Source organism: Nerophis lumbriciformis, linkage group LG16 (assembly GCF_033978685.3).
Source record: "Nerophis lumbriciformis linkage group LG16, RoL_Nlum_v2.1, whole genome shotgun sequence".
NCBI classification, from domain to species: Eukaryota; Metazoa; Chordata; class Actinopteri; order Syngnathiformes; family Syngnathidae; genus Nerophis; species Nerophis lumbriciformis.
In genome coordinates, this window is record NC_084563.2 from 16,477,217 (window position 1) to 16,499,598 (window position 22,382).

Consider the following 22,382-nt stretch of genomic DNA (forward strand, 5'->3'; position numbering starts at 1 on the left):
TTAAAGTTAACTGCACAAAATATGAGGGTTCATATGTTGATTTTACTTCATAGTGCAGGGGAGCCAAACTGCGGCTCGTCGACATCTTCCGTTTGGCCCACAAGACGTTATGAGTTATCATAATTTTATTAAACTGACAATTTTGATGCTGTCATTAAGTCGTCATCTAGTAAACAACATTGGTAATACAGGTCAATTACCTTAAATTATACTTTCAAGGGAAGTTTGTGCAGCATTTATTAACATGACCCAAAACAAACAACCTTCTCTAGTCATGGTACCAAAAAAAAAAAAAGAAAAAAAAAAGAAAACAAATCCAACCAACTGCAAAATGTCAGACATGGTCACACATAACCTGCTCACTGAACGTTGTGGACTTTATAAAACAAACATCAATGCACCATAATAAATCCTAAATGACACCCACGTAAATCCATTACAAAGCATGATAGGAAAAATGCGAAACACTCCCTACAGTTATCCATGTTTGGCACATTATTGCTGGTTAATATTTGTGATTAATTACAAAAAAGGTTAAGAAGGTCGTCATATTTAAATAAATTATATATCCATCATATTAATATGTATACACACACATACATATACACATACATACATACACATACACGTTATATATATATATATATATATATATACATACATACATACATACATACATATATATATATATATATATATATATATATATATATATATATGTATGTATATGTATGTATGTATGTATGTATATATATATATATATATATATATATATATATATATATATATATATATATATATATACATACATACATATATACATATATATATACACACACATATATACATATATATATATATACACACACACACACATATATATATATATATATACATATACATATATATATATACATACACACACACATATATATATATATATATATATATATATATATATATATATATATATATATATATATATATATATATATATATATATATATATATATATATAAATAAACATACATATATACATATATACATATACATACATACATACATATACATACATATATACATATACATACATACATATGCATACATACATACATATACATACATATATACATACATACATATGCATACATACATACATATACATACATATATACATATATACATATACATACATACATATACATACATACATATACATACATACATATACATACATACATATACATATATACATACACACACATGCAAACATACATACACACATACACACACACTGTATATACATGCATACATACTGTATATACATATATACATATATGCATGCACATATACATATATGTTACTTTACATGCAGTTGGCTTTCGGACCTCGGCCATTTTTTTTTGGCCCAATGCGGCCTCCAGGTGAAAAAGAACAGACTCCCCTCTTATAGTGTGTAGAAAATGTGCACTTAGTACTGTTCCCTCCTGCTAAGACCTGAACGCATGGGGCATGGAGGAGACACACCATTAACCGAACAATTTAGGCCCCTGGAGATTTGAATTGCTTACATGTAGCTGGAGGGCTCACTTGTGTTAAGAATCTATTTCCCACATGCTAAAAGACAGAGAAGCCTACACGCAATCTATATGCGCTCGTAATGACGAGTACCAATTGCCAAGGAAACAAGTCCCCGAAGGGCATTGTAAAACCCCATCGATACTAAATAAAGCCTTCCCATCATTTTGTTTGCCAAAAACTCTTCACGGATGTAGAGAAACAGACCATCTTTACAGCGAGGCTCGGAAATATACTCACACAGATTCTGCGCCGTCTTTGCGTCCAAAATACGAAGCTCCTTTGCCTTCTTCTTAAACTGTGTCATTCTGTCGTCAGTTTCATCTTTCACATCCTTTCGCGCTGTGGAAGGAAGAGAAAAGATATAGCATGAGTATTTTGGATTGTGTACGCAATTATGCAAATATGCAATAATGACCTAATTATAAGACATTATTTTTTTTTTTAGTAAAAACAGACAACAGTAGTCTTATATTTACAATGTAGAGATTTTAAGTAAAGCAATTGTGGTGCCGAACGACTACTCTAAAGCAAGTGCAAGCTTGTTTTCCTGCCACTCACACACACCGGTGGACCTAATAATACTAAAATAAACTGCAACAAAAACATGTGCAATTAACAGTGCAATACATTTTAAAAGGTGCAATATACACATCACATATTTCATACAACGGACAGTATTACCGTTTTTCTTCATTTTTTTCTCTCTTCATAACATGGTCACTACTGCCTAGTTCCTCTTGCTTTATTCATATTTTTACGGTTATATTTTTACTTTTTACTACTTTTTATTTTTATGGTTTTATTTTCCATTTTATTCTCATTTATACCTCCATCATTTACTTCTTTTTTTAAATTATTATTTTAAATTATATCTCAAATATGTACACTGCTGCTGGAATTTTTATTTTTCTGAGGGAAACTCTCCTGAAGTAATAAAGTATGATCTATCTATCTATCTATCTAGAAACCACCACAATAGGTGACTCATTTGTGGGTCAACACGGTGCAAACAATGGAACTACTATACATTCAGGTTAAATCATTTATGGGATGTTGATTGACCAAGACCGCAAAGAGAATGGGGCATTGATTGGAAGCAGACAACAGTTGGGGGGAGAGGGTGGTATTTGCGAAATCAGGGAAGACGACAAAAACATAGCAGAGCTACTTATTAACAAGTATATTGCACGACACACCAATGTTGTAATAGTGGTAAGGAGCAAAGCGCAGAGTCAGCATTAAAACCGCTGATAAGTTCATTGCAAACTACAGAACGATAAGTGTAGTATGCATACTGAGTAGCAACATTTCAACGCTACTGACCATTTTTATTTTTTATTTTTGTATTTGACTTTTTTAAATGGATTGGACAAAGGAGGAGGGGATAGAAAGAAGAATAAAAAAAGGAAGACCGAAGGGGGATAAGACAGAGACAACAGAACATTAGCAAATACTATACGTACAAATGTTATACAGAAAATGATAGGAATGAAAGTGAAAGAACAATTAACAGAAATAACAATGAACAAGATTGCACTACAAAGACCAATAGAAATAGCACTATTGATAATTAATAACAAGTACCTCTATTATCAGCAATACAGGTGATTTGAATGTAGTAATACATATATGTAATGAAAACTTGAATGTCAAAAGAATGCAGAAAAATGGAGGGGAAGAAAGCGAAGCAAACTATATTAACCTTGTAGATTGTTATCGTTAAAATAGGTTAAGCTGTATCAGTGTGCCGTGTTTTGCTTGATTATATGCATGAGTGTAGGTATGCATATGTACTTGATATGTACAGAATGTGTATGTTTGTATAGTGAATGTGTGTGTGGATGTATGTACTGGATTTGTGTATGTATGTGAAAGTGTATGTACTAGTGCATGTGCGTAAGTACCAATGTGTGCGCATATGTATATGGATGTATGTATAGATGTATGAATAACTGTGTGCATGTGCGTTTGTATGTACAATAGATTTGTCTCCCAGTATGTGCAGGTGCGGTACCCAGGGAACAAAGGACCACCGGCCCCAGGCAGGCAAGCTGGCCAGTGACAGGACCCCCAGAACCAGGCTCACCGTGCCGCCTGGCAAGCCAGCAGCAGGCCGTAGACCGACGCGCCAGGCAGAGAACAAGGCACGGGAGAAGCAGGAGACAGCCGGTCCCCAAGCCAGCGAGAGACCCCATTCCACACGAGCAGAAAAACCGGACGCACCCCCCCCAAAAAAAAACATTCCCTATTCTCTACTGCACGCTAGTGTTACCATATCGGAGTTATTGTGCAGAACAATGGGGAAATAAGTACCATTTATTAACGGTGTTACAAAAAATGGCAGGGTAATTCATAATGTCAGTTATAGATAACATTTATTGAATCAAAAATATTGAAATTCAATGATTTGGTGCATTAGCAAACAGGTGAAATTATGCACAAAGCAAAGTATAACCTGATAGCCAAGAATGTATTATTCTCAACAAAAAACGAGAAATATAACCTCAGGGAAAAATGTTACTTTAAACATGTGTGTGCACACACAACATTTAAAAACTTTAGTATATCAGTATGTGGAAGTAAATTATGGAATGGATTAAGCAAAGATGTCAAAGAATGTACTTATAAGATCTACTTTAAGAAACTGTTCGCAACTGAAAAACAAATATTTATGAGAACTTTCTAATTACTTATTCATTATTTATGTTTTATTTGTTTGTGTTTGTGTTACAGGTCGTTGCGTCATTATGCATGTTTCAAAATAAACTACGACCATAACGGCACCGTGCAATGTTATCATTTGGAAACCATTTGCAAAGAGGCTTCTTCTGCATGGCAGCAGATTTTGTTGATAATCTTAACAACTGCTCAAGAGAAGGAGGAGGGGGAGGTGTCTCCCAGGAGGAGTCTCCCAAGAAATCTAGAACAAACATCTTGTTCCCCCTGCACTGGCGTCTCATGTTTGAAGAAACAATCAAAGAGGGAACATCTCCTGGGTAGTCCCACGTAGGCTGAAGACACCTGCCTGCCTAACTCCCAACTCCTACATAAGGGGGGGTGGTAGGGGGGCGTTTATACAAATAAGTAGTGCTAAAAGACAAGACAAATATTAAGCGTGTAATTGTCTGTCTACCACTTTCAAAACTGATTGTGTGTGTGTATAGTGTATAGAAAAAAAACATATATACATATACACATACATACAAACATATCTACATATGTACATATACACATATGCATATATACAATATGCATACATATAATTTATGCATATGCATATATACAATATGCATACATATAGTTTATGCGTATGCATATGGACTGTATACATACATATACATACACATATACACAAGTATACATACATATACATACACATATACACAAGTATACATACATACATGTATACATACATAAACACATATATACATACATGCATACATATACAAACATATATCCATACATATATGCACATATATACATACATATGCACACATACACGTATACATACATATATACATAAACACATATACATACATACATACATACATATATATATATATATATATATATATATATATATATATATATATATATGCACACATACACATATACTTACATATATACATAAACACATATACATACATACATACATACATTTATATATATGCACACATACATAAATATACATACATATACACAAATACACATACATACATAAACACATATACATACATACATACATACATACATTTATATATATGCACACAGACACATACACAAATATACATACATATACACAAATACACATACATATACACACATATACAAACAAACATATACACATATACATACATACATACATATACACATATGCATACATACATACACTTATATATACATATATATACTTATATATATATATATATATATATATATATATATATATATATATATATATATATATACACATACATATACATATATATACACATACATACACATATGCACATATACACATTGTACACACACACACACACACACACACACACACACACGCACACACACACACACACACACACACACACACACACACACGCACACACGCACACACACACACACAAACACACACACACACACACACATAGAGGCCTCACTAGCTTGTTTATCATTCCTCTGGTCTTGTCACGCCAACTGCGGACTACATGATAATCACTCAATAGATCAGACTTACCCTAACGTCCTATTTGACAAAAGTTTGTGTTTATCTTTTGAAACATTCCAGCGCGGGGGTGCCAAGCGAGCTTAACGTGTCCAACAGTGTCGACCCGTAACATCTGATCGCCGCGCTCGCCAATATTTAAACGTGTTGGACGAGTTGCTCAGTGGCTGAAGTTTAATACCGTGACAACAAAGACGTACAGCTTGTGCGGATTTGCGTTTGTTGAGATAATCCCTGATAAAATCCATACAAGTGATTGGTACAATATTGACTTCCAGTGCAACATGGATACACAGCAGCATGTGATAAGATTGTTTCAATTTACAGTTTTTAATAGTATGTATTAATAGTTTCTGGGTGCAAAAATATTTTAATTTTTGCAGAGCTAATGCATGTTGAAAAATGCTGACCTCTGGCAGTCATTATTATCAATTATCATTTTAGGCTATGCACCTTTTAGAAGATACAATTAAAAGGCAGGGAATTTTAAAACAATTATTTTATTGTTTGGGTAACATTTTAATGAACAAAACTAGTTTTATTTTAAGTAATATCAAAAGTTTTCAAAGCTGTTAATTTTATGGAGGAATGTAGTTAATCATAAAACTGGCACCCGATGTTATTAAAAAGTATTGATTTTGAGTCGAGAATCGATTCTGAATTGTTGCCCCCTCGAATTGAATTGTGTGGTACCCAAAGATTCACAGCCCTACTATCGATTATATCAATAATCAAATAGTATACCAATTAACCTGTGTGATTAAGTAATCGGATAAAACACACGCTGTGGCCTCAATGCGTATTTTAGGGAAAATTATTGAAATAAACAGGTATTAGTTACACTTATTAAACGATTAATCACACCAACGGAATATAAATTAAAGCTTTTTTTCGAATCAAATTAATCAATATAATATAATTGTTGCAGCCCTAACTTCATTCATCATATTTTAAGTTAAATTAAAGTTAAAGTACCACTAGGTGTGGTGAAATTACCCTCTGCATTTGACCCATCCCCTTGTTCCATCCCCTGGTAGGTGAGGGGAGCAGTGAGCAGCAGCGGTGGCCGCGCCTGGGAATCATTTTGGTTATTTAACCCCAAATTCCAACCCTTGATGCTGGGAGGCAATGGGTCCCATTTTTATAGTCTTTGGTATGACTCACGTTTGAACTCACGACCTACTCTAACCACAAGGCCTTTTAATTAAATGTCTAAGCTTTTTGAAAGTCATTTGATGAATACCGGATTTTCCGGAACATAAACCGCCCTTTGAGTGAGGGATGAGGCAAATACTAACCCAGAACCACTGTATGCAAAACACGAGTGTCCACTGCAGAGGACGCTGGCTCTCAGGACGTTATATAATGTCACTACCAGGATACTCCATTCCTTAAGTTTTAGTTCACAGAATGGCTTGTCAAAAATGTTAACACAAGTAAAACATATAGAATGCTAATGTTAGCATGTTAAAATTCGAACTGTAACATGGGTCAAGTACCACAAAATGCTAACAGTTACCACGCTGGCCAGATAGTGTCAAGTATGTTTACACTGGTCCAAGATCCTCTATTCAACAATCAATCAATCAAAGTTTATTTACATAGCCCTAAATCACAAGTGTCTCAAAGGGCTGCAAAAGCCACAACAACATCCTCCAGGAGTGCTTTGCTGACTGTAAAGGCTTACACTCTATATGGAGTGAAGTGAATTATATTTATATAGCGCTTTTCTCTAGTGACTGAAAGCACTTTACATAGTGAAAACCCAATATCCAAGTTACATTTAAACCAGTGTGGGTAAAGTGTCTTTCCCAAGGACACAACGGCAGTGACTAGGATCGAACCTGGAACCCTCAAATTGCTGGCACGGCCACTCTACCAACCATATATGAAAGTGCTTTTTTTTTCATAACCTTGCCCTAAATTGACCAGTGCTGGAATCTAAATGTGTTCATTATTATTTTTGTGAAAAAAATCAACATATGAGATGGGAGATGTTGAAAAAGCCACCTGAATGTTTCACTGTGGCTTGAAATAAACCCACAAGGAGAATCCTCCGGTGAGTGTAACTGTAAACTGTAACACATCCTATTAACTGAGGGGGAGGCAAAAGCTTCTCCGTGCCAAAATAGAGTCACCAAATTAACGGGGATTACGCTGGGAAAATAAATGAACGTGAGCACAAAAAACACACTTGGCTTACTAAGGATCAACTGGCATCCGCAAAAGCGCCTTGTGGGTCTTGGACTGAGGTTTTCCTTTGGGAGTCTTTTTGCGATAACGAGTTCCTACGACACTTCAGCCTGTTCTGCTGGCCCACACTCTGCCGTTCTGGTCGCCTTCCATGCGATATCTCCCACAAGACCGAGTCCATTAAAACCCGAGGCATTACCAAGTTAAACACTACCACATGTTCACTTCCGAAACACAAGACTAGAGTTCCGCCACGAGACACCAACGGTGGAAGTGGAGCTCAGAGAAACCGCTGATGACGGGTTTCAGTCAATATACAGTGAAACCTTGATTTTTCAACCCAATTGGTGCTTGAACAGGGTTTGTAAATAGTACAGTTTGTATATCAAAGCACATTTCCTCAAAAGGAAAAATGTAAACATGAATAATAGCCTCAACAAAGTTCATATTTCAGTTTGTACACAGTTTGAAGCGCTATACAGTACTTATATCAAACAATATAACAAGTGGGCGACAGATCAACTTTGTACTTAAGTCAAAACAATTCGCTAAACGGTCCTCGCATGCAGTCGCCCTGCCAACATGCACCACTGCCACTAGCCCCGTGGTGCTCTCAGTACGAAATAACACAACTTCTTAAGTTTAACAGCCACGAGACACCAACGGTGGAAGTGGAGCTCAGCGAAACCGCTGATGACGGGTTTCATTCGATATACAGTGAATTCTCGCTTTTTCAACCCAATTGGTGCTTGAACAGGGTTTGTAAATAGTAAAGTTTGTATATCAAAGCACATGTCTGTAAAATGAAAAATGTAGACATGAATAACATCCTCAACAAAATTCATATTTTAGTTTGTACACAGTTTGAAGCGCTATACAGTACTTATATCAAAAAACATAACAAATGGGCGACAGATCAACTTTGTACTTAAGTCAAAACAATTCGCTAAACGGTCCTCGCATGCAGTCGCCCTGCCAACATGCACCACTGCCACTAGCCCCGTGGTGCTCTCAGTACGAAATAACACAACTTCTTAAGTTTAACAGCCACGAGACACCAACGGTGGAAGTGGAGCTCAGCGAAACCGCTGATGACGGGTTTCATTCGATATACAGTGAATTCTCGCTTTTTCAACCCAATTGGTGCTTGAACAGGGTTTGTAAATAGTAAAGTTTGTATATCAAAGCACATGTCTGTAAAATGAAAAATGTAGACATGAATAACATCCTCAACAAAATTCATATTTTAGTTTGTACACAGTTTGAAGCGCTATGCAGTACTTATATCAAAAAACATAACAAGTGGGCGACAGATCAACTTTGTACTTAAGTCAAAACAATTCGCTAAATGGTCCTCGCATGCAGTCGCCCTGCCAACATGCACCACTGTCACTAGCTCTGTGGTGCTCTTAGTTTGAAATAACACAACTTCTTAACTTTAACAGCCACGAGATACCAACGGTGGAAGTGGAGCTCAGAGAAACCACTGATGACGGGTTTCAGTCGATATACAGTAAAACCTTGCTTTTCCAACCCAATTGGTACTTGAACAGGGTTTGTAAATAGTAAAGTTTGTATATCAAAGCACATGTCTGTAAAATGAAAAATGTAAACATGAATAACATCCTCAACAAAATTCATATTTTAGTTTGTACACAGTTTGAAGCGCTATACAGTACTTATATCAAAAAACATAACAAGTGGGCGACAGATCAACTTTGTACTTAAGTCAAAACAATTCGCTAAACGGTCCTCACATGCAGTCGCCCTGCCAACATGCACCACTGTCACTAGCTCTGTGGTGCTCTTAGTTTGAAATAACACAACTTCTTAACTTTAACAGCCACGAGACACCAACGGTGGAAGTGGAGCTCAGAGAAACCGCTGATGACGGTTTTCAGTCGATATACAGTAAAACCTTGCTTTTCCAACCCAATTGGTGCTTGAACAGGGTTTGTAAATAGTAAAGTTTGTATATCAAAGCACATTTCCTCAAAAGGAAAAATGTAAACATGAATAGCCTCAACAAAGTTCATATTTTAATTTGTACACAGTTTGAAGCGCTATACAGTACTTATATCAAAAAACATAACAAGTGGGCGACAGATCAACTTTGTACTTAAGTCAAAACAATTCGCTAAACTGTCCTCGCATGCAGTTGCCCTGCCAACACGCACCACTGTCACTAACCCTGTGGTGCTCTCAGTTCGAAATAACACAACTTCTTAAGTTTAACAGCCACGAGACACCAACGGTGGAAGTGGAGCTCAGAGAAACCGCTGATGACGGGTTTCATTCGATATACAGTGAAGCCTCGCTTTTTCAACCCAATTGGTGCTTGAACAGGGTTTGTAAATAGTAAAGTTTGTATATACAAGCACATTTCCTCTAAAGGAAAAATGTAAACATGAATAATAGCCTCAACAAAGTTCATATTTTAGTTTGTACACAGTTTGAAGCGTTTGAAGTACTTATATCAAAAAACATAACAAGTGGGCGACAGATCAACTTTGTACTTAAGTCAAAACAATTCACTAAACTGTCCTCGCATGCAGTTGCCCTGCCAACACGCACCACTGTCACTAACCTTGTGGTGCTCTCAGTTCGAAATAACACAACTTCTTAAGTTTAACAGCCACGAGAAACCAACGGTGGAAGTGGAGCTCAAAGAAACCGCTGATGACGGGTTTCAGTCGATGTACAGTGAAACCTTGGTTTCCCAACTCAATTGGTGCTTGAACAGGGTTTGTAAATAGTAAAGTATGTATATAAAAGCACATTTCCTGTAAAGAAAAAAAGGAAACATGAATAATAGCTTCAACAAAGTTCATATTTTAGTTTGTACACAGTTTGAAGCGCTATACAGTACTTATATAAAAAAACATAACAAGTGGGCGACAGATCAACTTTGTACTTAAGTCAAAACAATTCGCTAAACTGTCCTCGCATCCAGTCACCCTGCCAACACGCACCACTGTCACTAGCCCCGTGGTGCTCTCAGTTCGAAATAACACAACTTCTTAAGTTTAACAGCTCCGAGACACCAACGGTGGAAGTGGAGCTCAGAGAAACCGCTGATGATGGGTTTCATTCGATATACAGTAAAACCTCGCTTTTTCAACCCAATTGGTGCTTAAACAGGGTTCGTAAATAGTAAAGTTTGTATATAAAAGCACATTTCCGCTAAAGGAAAAATGTAAACATGAATAATAGCCTCAACAAAGTTCATATTTTAGTTTGGACACAGTTTGATGCGCTATACAGTACTTATATCAAACAAACATAAGTGGGTGATGGATCAACTTTGTACCTAACAAGTCATCAGTATTTGTATTTGTGTGATTGTGGAGTAGAGTTGTATGGTCTACAAGTATTAGTATAGTATTGCAATACTAATTAATCATATTCGGTACTATACCTATATTCAGTAAGTACCGATCCACCATCCCCCCGGGTCCCCGTCGCCGTCACTTTGTGTCATTGCTGGTTTACGAGCAAAGGAGCATGTTCGGCAGCGCACAATCACGGAGTACTTACAAGCAGACACAGTGTGTAGACAGAAAAGGGAGAACGGAAGCATTTTGGCTTAAAAACTAACGATAAAGGTGAAGTTATAACACTGAAACACCCTCAGGAAGAGGTGCTTTAAAACATGGCTAAAGTCCAGCCGCAGTCGGCAGTGTTTTAGCTACTTATAAATCACTAATCCTGGTCTCCGTGGCGACAAACAAAGTATGTTTCTTACAAGTATTGTCCCTGCAGGACGAGGAATAGCTAAACATGCTTCACTACACACCGTAGCTCACCGGCGTCACAATGTAAACAAACGCCATTGGTGGATCTACACCTAACATCCACTGTAATGATACCAAGTACAGGAACGTATCTAGTCGATACTACTATGATTTTGTCTATATTTCTTTGCATCACAGCATCTTTCGTTTTAAAAACAATTTATATTATGTTTATAAAGTCAGGAAATATGTCCCTGGACACATGAGGACTTTGAATATGACCAATGTATGATCCTGTAACTACTTGGTATCGGATTGATACCTAAATGTGTGGTATCATCCAAAACTAATGTAAATTATCAAACAACAGAAGAATAAGTGATTATTACATTTTAACAGAAGTGTAGATAGAACATGTTAAAAGAGAAAGTAAGCAGATATTAACAGTAAATGAACAAGTAGATTAATAATACATTTTCTTGAAGCTTTCTTGTCCATAATAATTTTGACAAAATAACAGAATGATAAATGACACAATATGTTACTGCTTATGTCAGCAGACTAAATAAGGAGCCTTTGTTTGTTTACTTACTACTAAAAGACAAGTTGTCTTGTATGTTCACTATTTTATTTAAGGACTTTCTTGCAATAAGAAACATATGTTTAATTTACGCTAAGATTTGTTGTTAAAATAAAGCCAATAAGGCAATTTTTTGTGGTCCCCTTTATTTAGAAAAGTACCGACAAGTATGGAAATAATTTTGGTACCGGTACTAAAATATCAGTATCGGGACAACACGAGCGTGGAGCATGTCCTCAGTATCATCAAGCTAATAGAGTTCTAACTGACACACACGAGTTGTTGAAAAGAGAGAAAATGAGACGGGAGAGGAAAACACAACGGCGTCAGGCAAATAAAACAATCTCTTCAATCAATGACTCTGAGCAGCGCCAGTGACCTGTGGCTCTTAACAAGTGTATTTTAAACACGGCTGTCCGTCACGGGCAAAGGAGTGTGGGAAGGCTCTGACTCTGTCTCTTAAATTGGACACGCTCTTGGGATCCTGGATGGATTTCTCCGCCAGCCAATCATCGGGGAAAACCTGGCTGTGCCGAGGTCTCCCACTGTAAGCAACCCCGGTGCTCTTCGGCGCTGATGGGAAGGGGATCCCGCTAAAGTCCGCCCTCAGGGTATGTTAAGACCCGGGTCATGCCTTTATGCATTTGGTGGACAATATTGACGCAGGGCTCATGACACTATGAGGGGATGGGGAAGGGAGATTTAAGGTTGAGGCTACTCCACTGAGAGATGCAGGATTACGGTCTGTAATACTCCTGGATGTGTGGACAAGACTGAAACAAAGCGGTATTGAAATGTTCACACTTGTGCCGGTCCGGACTAGTGTTGTCCCGATACCAATATGTTGGTACTGGTACAAAAATTGTTTTGATACTTTTCGGTACTTTTCTAAATAAAGGGGACCACAAAAATGGCATTATTGGCTTCATTTTAACAAAAACTCTTAGGGTACATTAAACATATGTTTTTTATTGCAAGTTTGACCTTAAATAAAATAGTGAACATACAAGACAACTTGTCTTTTAGTAGTAAGTAAGCAAACAAAGACTCCTAAATTAGCTGCTGACATATGCAGTAACATACTGTCTCATTTATCATTCCATTATTTTGTGGTAGCAAATGAATTATTAATCTACTTGTTCATTTACTGTTAATATCTGCTTACTTTCTCTTTTACCATGTTCTATCTACACTTCTGTTAAATGTGATAATCAATTATTATTCTGTTGCTTGATGATACCACAAATTTGGGTATCAATCCGATACCAAGTAGTTACAGGATCATACAATGGTCATATTCAAAATCCTCATGTGTCCAGGGACATATTTCCTGACTTTATAAACATAATTGGGGCGGTACAGCTCGGTTGGTAGAGTGGCCGTGCCAGCAACTTGAGGGTTCCAGGTTTGATCCCCGCTTCCGCCATCCTAGTCAATGCCGTTGTGTCACTTTACCCACCCTCTCCCAGTGCCACCCACACTGGTTTAAATGTAACTTAAATATTGGGTTTCACTATGTAAAAGAGCTTTAATTTACTCGAGAAAAGCGCTATATAAATATGAGTCACTCGAGAAAAGCGCTATATAAATATAATCCACTTCACATATACATATTTTCAAAACAAAAGAAGATGTGAGCCCAAAAAAAATCGACGTAATCATAGTAGTATTGAATAGATACGCTACTGTACTTGGTATCATTCCAGTGGATGTCAGGCGTAGATCCACCAATGGCGTTGTACTTGTGTCATGTGACTAAAGGCTGTCCAATAATCAACATATGCATAAGTAACTGTTCACTGGGAATTGATAACATAATTATGTCCCTCATATTTTATGTGAGAATGTCAATAAAATGACCTTCATAACTCAAAATGGTATCTGATGGTTTAAAGGGGAACTGTACTTTTTTTTGGAATTTTGCTTATTGTGCACAATCATGAGAAACAAAACATTTTTTTGGGGGTGTTTTTTTTTGCATTGTAACATGGAAAAATTGACTCGTCCTTGGTGGCGAGCAATGCAGCTAATGGGAGTAATCAATCTTACCTCTAAATCACTTTAACAGTGCATTTAAAAACCGTCAACAATACCTAATTTACGTTCCGAAACCTGTACAATAACCAAACTGTAGCAAGATAAAAAATAGACTTTTTAAATAGCTTCTGTGACATAAGTCAAATATTTCCAACCAAAATGCTGTCTGCTGGTTTGAATGTGTTGGTTATTTTTATATGATGTCATGTTTACCAGTCTAGCTTTTGTAAAACGCTTCTAAAATATACACATTTCATAAAATTACTCAAATATTCAAACAAATATGGCCATATATGTGTGTTATTTTCACATTCTGCCATTTTCACCAGATGAGATGTCATAGAAAGTTTCTAAAATAAATGTTTAAATTCAATTATTTCAATCCAAAATGGTATCTGACGGCTTAAAGGGAACCTGCAATTTTTTTTATTGTTCACAACCATAATGAGAGACAAGACCATTTTTTGTGTTTTTTTTTGCATTCTAACATGTAAAAAATGGCTCGTTCTTAGTGGTGAGCAATGCAGCTAATGGGAGCAATCAATTCTACCTCTAAATCACTTTAAAAATGCATTCAAAAACCGCCAACAATACTTAACGTAACCTAAATAATAACCAAACTGTAGCAACATAAAAATATACTTTTTGAATAGCTTCCGTGGCATAACTCAAATATTTCCAACCAAAATGGTGTCTGCTGGTTTGAATGTGTTGGTTATTTTTATGTTATGTTATTTTTACCAGTCTTCATTTCGTGAAACACTTCTAAAATATATTTCCAAAGACATTCCGTAAAATAACTTCAAACAAATATGGCCATATGTGTGTTGTATTCACATTCTGCCATTTTCACCAGATGAGATTTCATAGGAAGTTTCTAAAATAAACGTTTAAATTCAATTATTTCAATCCAAAATGGTGCCTGATGGTTTGACTATATGGGTTATTTTTTTATTGGCTATTCATACAAGTGTATACTTTTTAAACACACTTCTAAAATATACTTTCAAAGAGCTTTCATTAAAAATATATATATATTTCAAACTAAAATTGTGTCTGCTGGTTTGAATGTCAGTTATGTTTTAGATCAGACCTGCGCAAATTAAGGCCCGGGGGGCCACATGCTTTTCAACCCGGCCCTCCAGACATTTCCAAATAATTGTTTTAGATCTTTAAGATGGGAACTGTAGCTGCCATTATGAAGTGCAGTGATGTTTTCAAATTACCATAAGTCTTGAACTATACAAAGTATTTCAATGGTTGGAATCGGTGCTTTTGCATAATCTGACCAAATCACCAATCACCAAAATGATTCCCGAATGCGGCCACCGCTGCTGCTCACTGCTCCCCTCACTTGTTTCCAGAGGGGCCAGCCTGAAATGCGGGTGTCAGGGAAGGAGATTTTTACAACAAAGTTCTAAAGTTTAGTGACAAATCAGATTGTAGGAGTTTTTTGTTTTTTTTTACCCTTCGCGTTCATATTTTGTTGTGTTTGTTGTATTTTTGTTGCATTTCGCTTGATTGTAAAATATGTAAATTGATAGGGGGTGTGACGTTCATATGTCAATATTCAGTGTTTTATCGGTCATAGTTAATATTGTAAACCCCACATTCTTTATTTTCACGTACATTCTGGGTGTCTCATTCAGTTAAAAAAAGTTGAAATTCCATTCTGTTTTTAAGGCGGTCTGTCATAACGTTTTTAGCATTCAATCAGACATTATTGTGAGGTTTTGTATTAGCGTTCCTAAAAATAAATATACCGGCCCCCAGACACATTTATTTCTCTAAATTTGGCCCCCGAGTCAAAATAATTGCCCAGGTCTGTTTTAGATTATTCCATTTTCACCAGCTTAGATTTCAAAAAAAAAGTTTTTAAAATATACTTTTTTAAAGCGCTTCCGTGCCATAACTCAAAATGTTCCCAACCGAAAGGGCATTTGCTGGCTTTTGGTAAATATTTTTTACGTATTAGTTATTCGTCACTACGAGCTCAAATGAAGCAAACACTTGCAAGTGGACCAAGATCCATTCATCAAACAGTCTCAGTCCAATTGTTTGGTGCGGACGACCATGATGACCGTTTCACCCAGGGGTCGGCAACCCAAAACGTCGAAAGAGCCATATTGGACCAACAATACAAAAAAACTAATCTGTCTGGAGCCGCAAAAACTGAAAAAGTTTTATATAAGTGTTATAATGAAGGCAACACATGACGTAAGTGTCTATATTAGCTATATTAGCCTACTATCAAAATGACTGTGTCGCAGGCAGAAGCAAACCATTAGTACGGTAAATCAGAGGCTACTCAAAAGGTGAGATAACTCCTAGAGATGATATATAGATGTGTGTGTCCAAGTTAAAGGAAACTGTCTTCTAATGGATTTATTACAATCTTTGGCAAGCTAGGTAATGTTTGCTGTGGTCTGGAACAACATGGCACACAAAAAGCTATTAGAAATGCAGCCCATATTACATACAGATAATGTGTCATGAGACATGCAAAACTCAATTATAGACAAAGATGATAAAAGTAAAGGATATTAAATGAGCTCAAATATACCTACAAATGAGGCATAATGATGCAATATGTACATACAGCTAGCCTAAATAGCATGTTAGCATTCGATTAGCATCGAAAAGTCTGCGGGCTATAGAGGGGGGGTCACCCACATCTGCGGTCCTCTCCAAGGTTTCTCATGGTCATTCACATCGACGTCCCACTGGGTTGTGAGTTTTTCCTTGCCCTTATGTGGGCTCTGAACCGAGGATGTAGTTGTGGCTTGTGCAGCCCTTTGAGACACTTGTGATTTAGGGCTATATAAATAAACTTTGATTGATTGATTGATTGATTGATTGATTGATTGATTGATTAGCTTGCAGTCATGCACTGACCAAATATGCCTGATTAGCACTCCAACACGTCAATAACATCAACAAAGTTCACCTTTGTGCATCCACGCACAGTATAAAACGTTTGGTGGACAAAATGAGACAAATAAGGATTGGGAGATTGTACATGTAAACACCTTGTTGCGTCACAGTCCACACTACGGTGAGTTCAAGAACCGCCAAAATTAGTCGGACAAAACAACATTCACCAATTATTCTCATCTGTGAAGCAGACACACACACACATACTGTATTAAACCGTTTTTCTAACAATTGGGAATGTTTGTGTCATGTTTATCCAAAAACAAAAAACATACTAAAACAAAAAAAAAAATATCCCCCCCCCCATCTTTTTCAATTTTCAATCTTTTTAAAAGAACATGCTCCAGGGGGCCACTAGGGCGACACTAAAAAGCTGCATGCGGCTCGAGAGCGGAAGAGAAACTCCAAACCTGACAGGTGTGAATGCACCTTTAAGATTTTAGCTTTAAAGACTGATGCAGGATATATTTAGCATATTTTCACGGGGAACAAAAAGGTGACCTAAACATCGTAAAGAGAAACAAACATGACAGGCGTGCAGTAATCAACATTATGAGGTCAAAAAGGAGTCTCCAGCAACTTTTTTCCTGTGCCTGTCTTTCACTTTTTATCTGACTTCTGACAGGCAGGACTTACTTTTTTTTTTTTTCCTTAAAATGTCAAAAGTGACCTTTAGACTTTGTCACAATACCCGAATGATGTCCCGCTTTGAGCTTCATCTGACAGGGTGCAATTTTGTACATTTTAAGGATGACAGAAAACAAGCCGCCCTTCCCTGACCCCACATGATTCAGTTTCCCTTCTTCGCTACCAACGTCTAGGCTTTCTTATTAGTGGAGATAAAAATAGGATGTTCATTGCGAGACAAACTATATTAATATTGGGTTAGTGCAGGAAAACTTGCCATGTTTGGTTCTATGAAAACCTGTTCCCAGAATACGGAAACTAACTAAACTTACGCTAACCGGAACGCATAGTAGTCAGCAAAAAAAAAAACGGTATAAAAATCACTAATCAGAGGCAGGTGAGATAAATCAGTGCTCTTCTGTCCAGAATGTAAACAAAGGAAGGAGCGCTGAAATAGAAATAGACTAGAGATGTCCGATAATGGCTTTTTTGCCGATATCCGATATTCCGATATTGTCTAACTCTTAATTACCGATTCCGATATCAACCGATACCGATTTTTACAGTCGTGGAATTAACACATTATAATGCCTAATTTTGTTGTGACGCCCCTTTGGATGCATTAAACAATGTAACACAGTTTTTAAAAAATAAATCAACTCAAGTTATGGAAAAAAATGCCAACATGACACTGCCATATTTATTATTGAAGTACATTATGTTTTTTTTAACATGCCTCAAAACAGCAGCTTGGAATTTGGGACATGCTCTCCCTGAGAGAGCATGAGGAGGTTGAGGTGGGCGGGGTTTGGGGGGAGGGGTTGAGGTGGGGGAGGTGGGTATGGGGTGGTGGGGGGGTGTACATCGTAGCGTCCCGGAAGAGTTAGTGCTGCAAGGGGTTCTGGGTATTTGTTCTGTTGTGTTTATGTTGTGTTACGGTGCGGATGTTCTCCCGAAATGTGTTTGTCATTATTGTTTGGTGTGGGTTCACAGTGTGGCGCATATTTGTAACAGTGTTAAAGTTGTTTATACGGCCACCCTTAGTGTGACCTATATGGCTATTGACCAAGTACGTATTGCATTCACTTGTGTGTGTGTGAAAAGCCGTAGATATTATGTGGGCCGGCACGCAAAGGCAGTGCCTTTAAGGTTTATTGGCGCTCTGTACTTCTCCCTACGTCCGTGTACCACTCCGTACAGCGACGTTTTAAAAAGTCATACATTTTACTTTTTGAAACAGATACCAATAATTTCCGATATTACATTTTAAAGCATTTATCGGCCAATATCGGCAGTCCGATATTATCAGACATCTCTAAAATAGACCTTCAACTATAACAGAGACAACAAAACATGACCTGGTCAACATGAGTTCTGCAATTCAGTCAAGTGGGAACAGAATCATCTGGATTCTGACGGTCCACTTGCAAGTGAACTCTGGTGCGGTTTGGTGCACTTGAGCTTCAATGTGAACACCACATGGACTCTTGTTATTTTCTTCTGTTTCATGGCTTGAACCGGAAGTATAAGTGCCATTCCGTCTACTAGTCGTCCATAACATTTCTACCCATATTGTTTATTCACTTAATACACACAAGGCAGCGTTTGTAAGTTTTACAATATAACTAAAACAATTCTTACTTACTAAACCGTCCCATGTGTGATGTCTGCAGGAGTGTTTTACTGCAAATGTGTACATGCCATTGTAATTTAATGAAGCTAGCGCCGTTAGCATTAGCTTATATGCTAACACATTTCCGAGTGTCTGTGTTATTATTATTAACTTACAATGGCTTTTTTTTTTTTTATATTGTTTCGGTTTCACAAAATCCTCAGTAAATTCACCAAAACGTCACCGTGGAGTTATTGAGTCTGTTTAGCTGATTGGAGAGCGAGCTTCCGAAGCTAGTGGGTCCATGACGATGACTTCTGTTTTGTTTCATCAGCCGTTTTATTGCCGTGTTACAGGTACTGTTTGGAAAGGTATGTGAATTAAAATTTACAAACTACTTGTGTAAATAACTAATTTCACAACACATACAGTGGCGGTCAAAAGTTCACAAGGACATAATGTCATGGCTGTCTTGAGTTTCCAATAATTACTACTAATTTTTGTTTCATCTGACATCACATGGACAAAGATAAGACCTTCTGGAGGAAAGTTCTGTAGTCAGATGAAACAAAAAACTAGCTGTTTGGCCACAATACCCAGCAATATGTTTGGAGAAGAAAAGGTGTGTCACGATTGGGTCGCATCTTACTGCGGGGTTTGTTCCCCTAGAATGCAGGTGGACAACTCTGGACAAGGCGTGCAGGTAGGAACATGATTTATTCCTCAAAAAAATCAAAGAAGTACAAAAACAGAAAACAAGCCGAAGGGACAAAGTGCCGATCACACTGGACGCTAAAGCTAACACTTGGCATAGACTAGAGATAATGAATACTCACGTAACTGTGGCATGAAGCAAACAATGAAGCCAGACTGAGCGTGGCGAGCAAGGTGAATAAATAGCTCTCTGATTAGTGGTTGACAGCAGCTGAGCGTGCCGACCACTAACCAGAGGCAGGTGAACCCAATTAATCCCCATGGAAACTAAAACAAACCCAGAGGTGTACAAACAGGAACTCAGGGAGTCCAAAACTAACAGAACATAACAAAACATGATCCGAGCCACGGATCATGACAAGGTGAGGCCTTTAATCTCAGGAACACCATCCCTACCATCAAGCATGGTGGTGGTAGTATTATGCTCTGGGCCTGTTTTTGCTGCCAATGGAACGGGTGCTTTACAGAGAGTAAATGGGACAATGGAAAAGGAGGTTTACCGAATCAGCTTTGGGTCTTGGGCGCAGTTGGGTGTTCCAACAGGACAATGACCCCAAATACACATCAACAGTGGTAAAGGAATGGCTAAATTAGGCTAGAATTAAGGTGTTAGAATGGCCTTCCCAAAGTCCTGACTTAAACGCGTGGACAATGCTGAAGAAACAAGTCAATGTAAGAAAACCAACACATTTAGCTGAACTGCACCAATGTTGTCAGGAGGAGTGGTCAAAAAATTCAACCAGAAGTTTGTGGATGGCTACCAAAAGCGCCTTATTGCAGTGAAACTTGCCAAGGGACATGTAACCAAATATTAACATTCTTTACTTTTCAGTAGACCCATAATAAATTAATAAAATAACCAAACTTCATGAATGTTTTTTTGTGACCAACAAGTATGTGCTCCAATCACTCTATCACAAAAAAATAAGAGTTGTAGAAATGATCGGAAACTCAAGACAGCCATGACATTATGTTCTTTACAAGTGTATGCAAACTTTTGACCACGGCGTATAGTCCGATGCGGAAAAAACTGTTTTCTTCTAAAATTCCGTGGGTGCAGCTTATATACCGGTGTGCGCTATTGTCTGGTAAATATGGTAGTAGGTTATTATTTCCAACTCTAATCGGCATGGACATACCTGCTCTAAGTGACCAGTTGTACCACCAAAAAGTAAAATATGAGCACGGCGGTAGGTTTTATTTTTAAAAAAATGCATTAACGTATTACCTCCTCCTCCTCCGGGGAAGGTTAACCGATAGGTTGATCCAATTTGTCTGCCGAGCCGTGAAAGGACTTAATAAATACTTCACATTTCTATGTTGGAAAATGTCAAGGTTCCCTGAGAGATGAGGACGGCGAGGAGGAGGAGGAAGAGAGTGCGAAGTGACTTATTCCCCATCCCATTCAGACAGCCACGCTTGTTAGTGCCAACAGGTTTATCCTTGGCAATCACCACGAGGACATCATACACAGGAGTGTATGATTGTAAGTCTCTTAATGCGGCATGATTGAAGCCTAAAAGGGGGCTCGATACCTGTCACTGATTCTTTGGAGGGGATTCTAATGCCAGAGCTCACAGGCTGAGCTTTGAAATGGAGAGTGAAGAGAAACCCACATAAATAATTGCTGTTTACAAAGCTGCGTGTGTTATCCTTGCCGCTTCCTACCAAAGAATGCTGCTACTTTTTTTCCTACATTCTGAACCCTCCGTCTTAAAAAACGGTGCAGCTAATTTGTGGATTTGGTTTTTTTTCCCCCCGCTAATTGCCACGATGTTTTGTGTTCAACAAACCCAAGCAGAGCCACTGAAAAGGTGTGTTATTGTTTGTGCTATGCGCGCCATCCTTTGGACGAGTTCGAAAATGTACTTCCTGTTTTGCCTTGAACCGAAAGCAAAACTGTCCATAGCGTTTCGCCATCCTTTGGACAAGTTCGAAAATGTACTTCCTGTTTTGCCTTGAACCGAAAGCAAAACTGTCCATAGCGTTTCTTCTTGAAAATATTCTTCATTCATCACTCCAAGCAACGTTTGTAAGTTTTACAATATACCGTATTTTCCGCACTATAAGGCGCACCTAAAAACCACAAACTTTCTCAAAAGCTGACAGTGCGCCTTATAACCCGGTGCGCTTTATATATGGATAAAT

The 22,382-nt window shown here is 37.5% G+C and overlaps 1 protein-coding gene across 4 annotated transcripts in view; it reads right to left on the minus strand.

Moving 5' to 3' along the window:
• diaph2 (diaphanous-related formin 2) overlaps positions 1-22,382 on the minus strand; it is a 1,014,494-nt gene that overhangs the window by 435,296 nt on the left and 556,816 nt on the right. For all 4 annotated transcript variants that reach the window (XM_061976707.1, XM_061976705.1, XM_061976704.1 and 1 more), the window contains one exon: positions 1,819-1,920. In XM_061976707.1, coding sequence (XP_061832691.1) covers positions 1,819-1,920 — 102 coding nt within the window. The remainder of the gene's footprint in view (positions 1-1,818; positions 1,921-22,382) is intronic.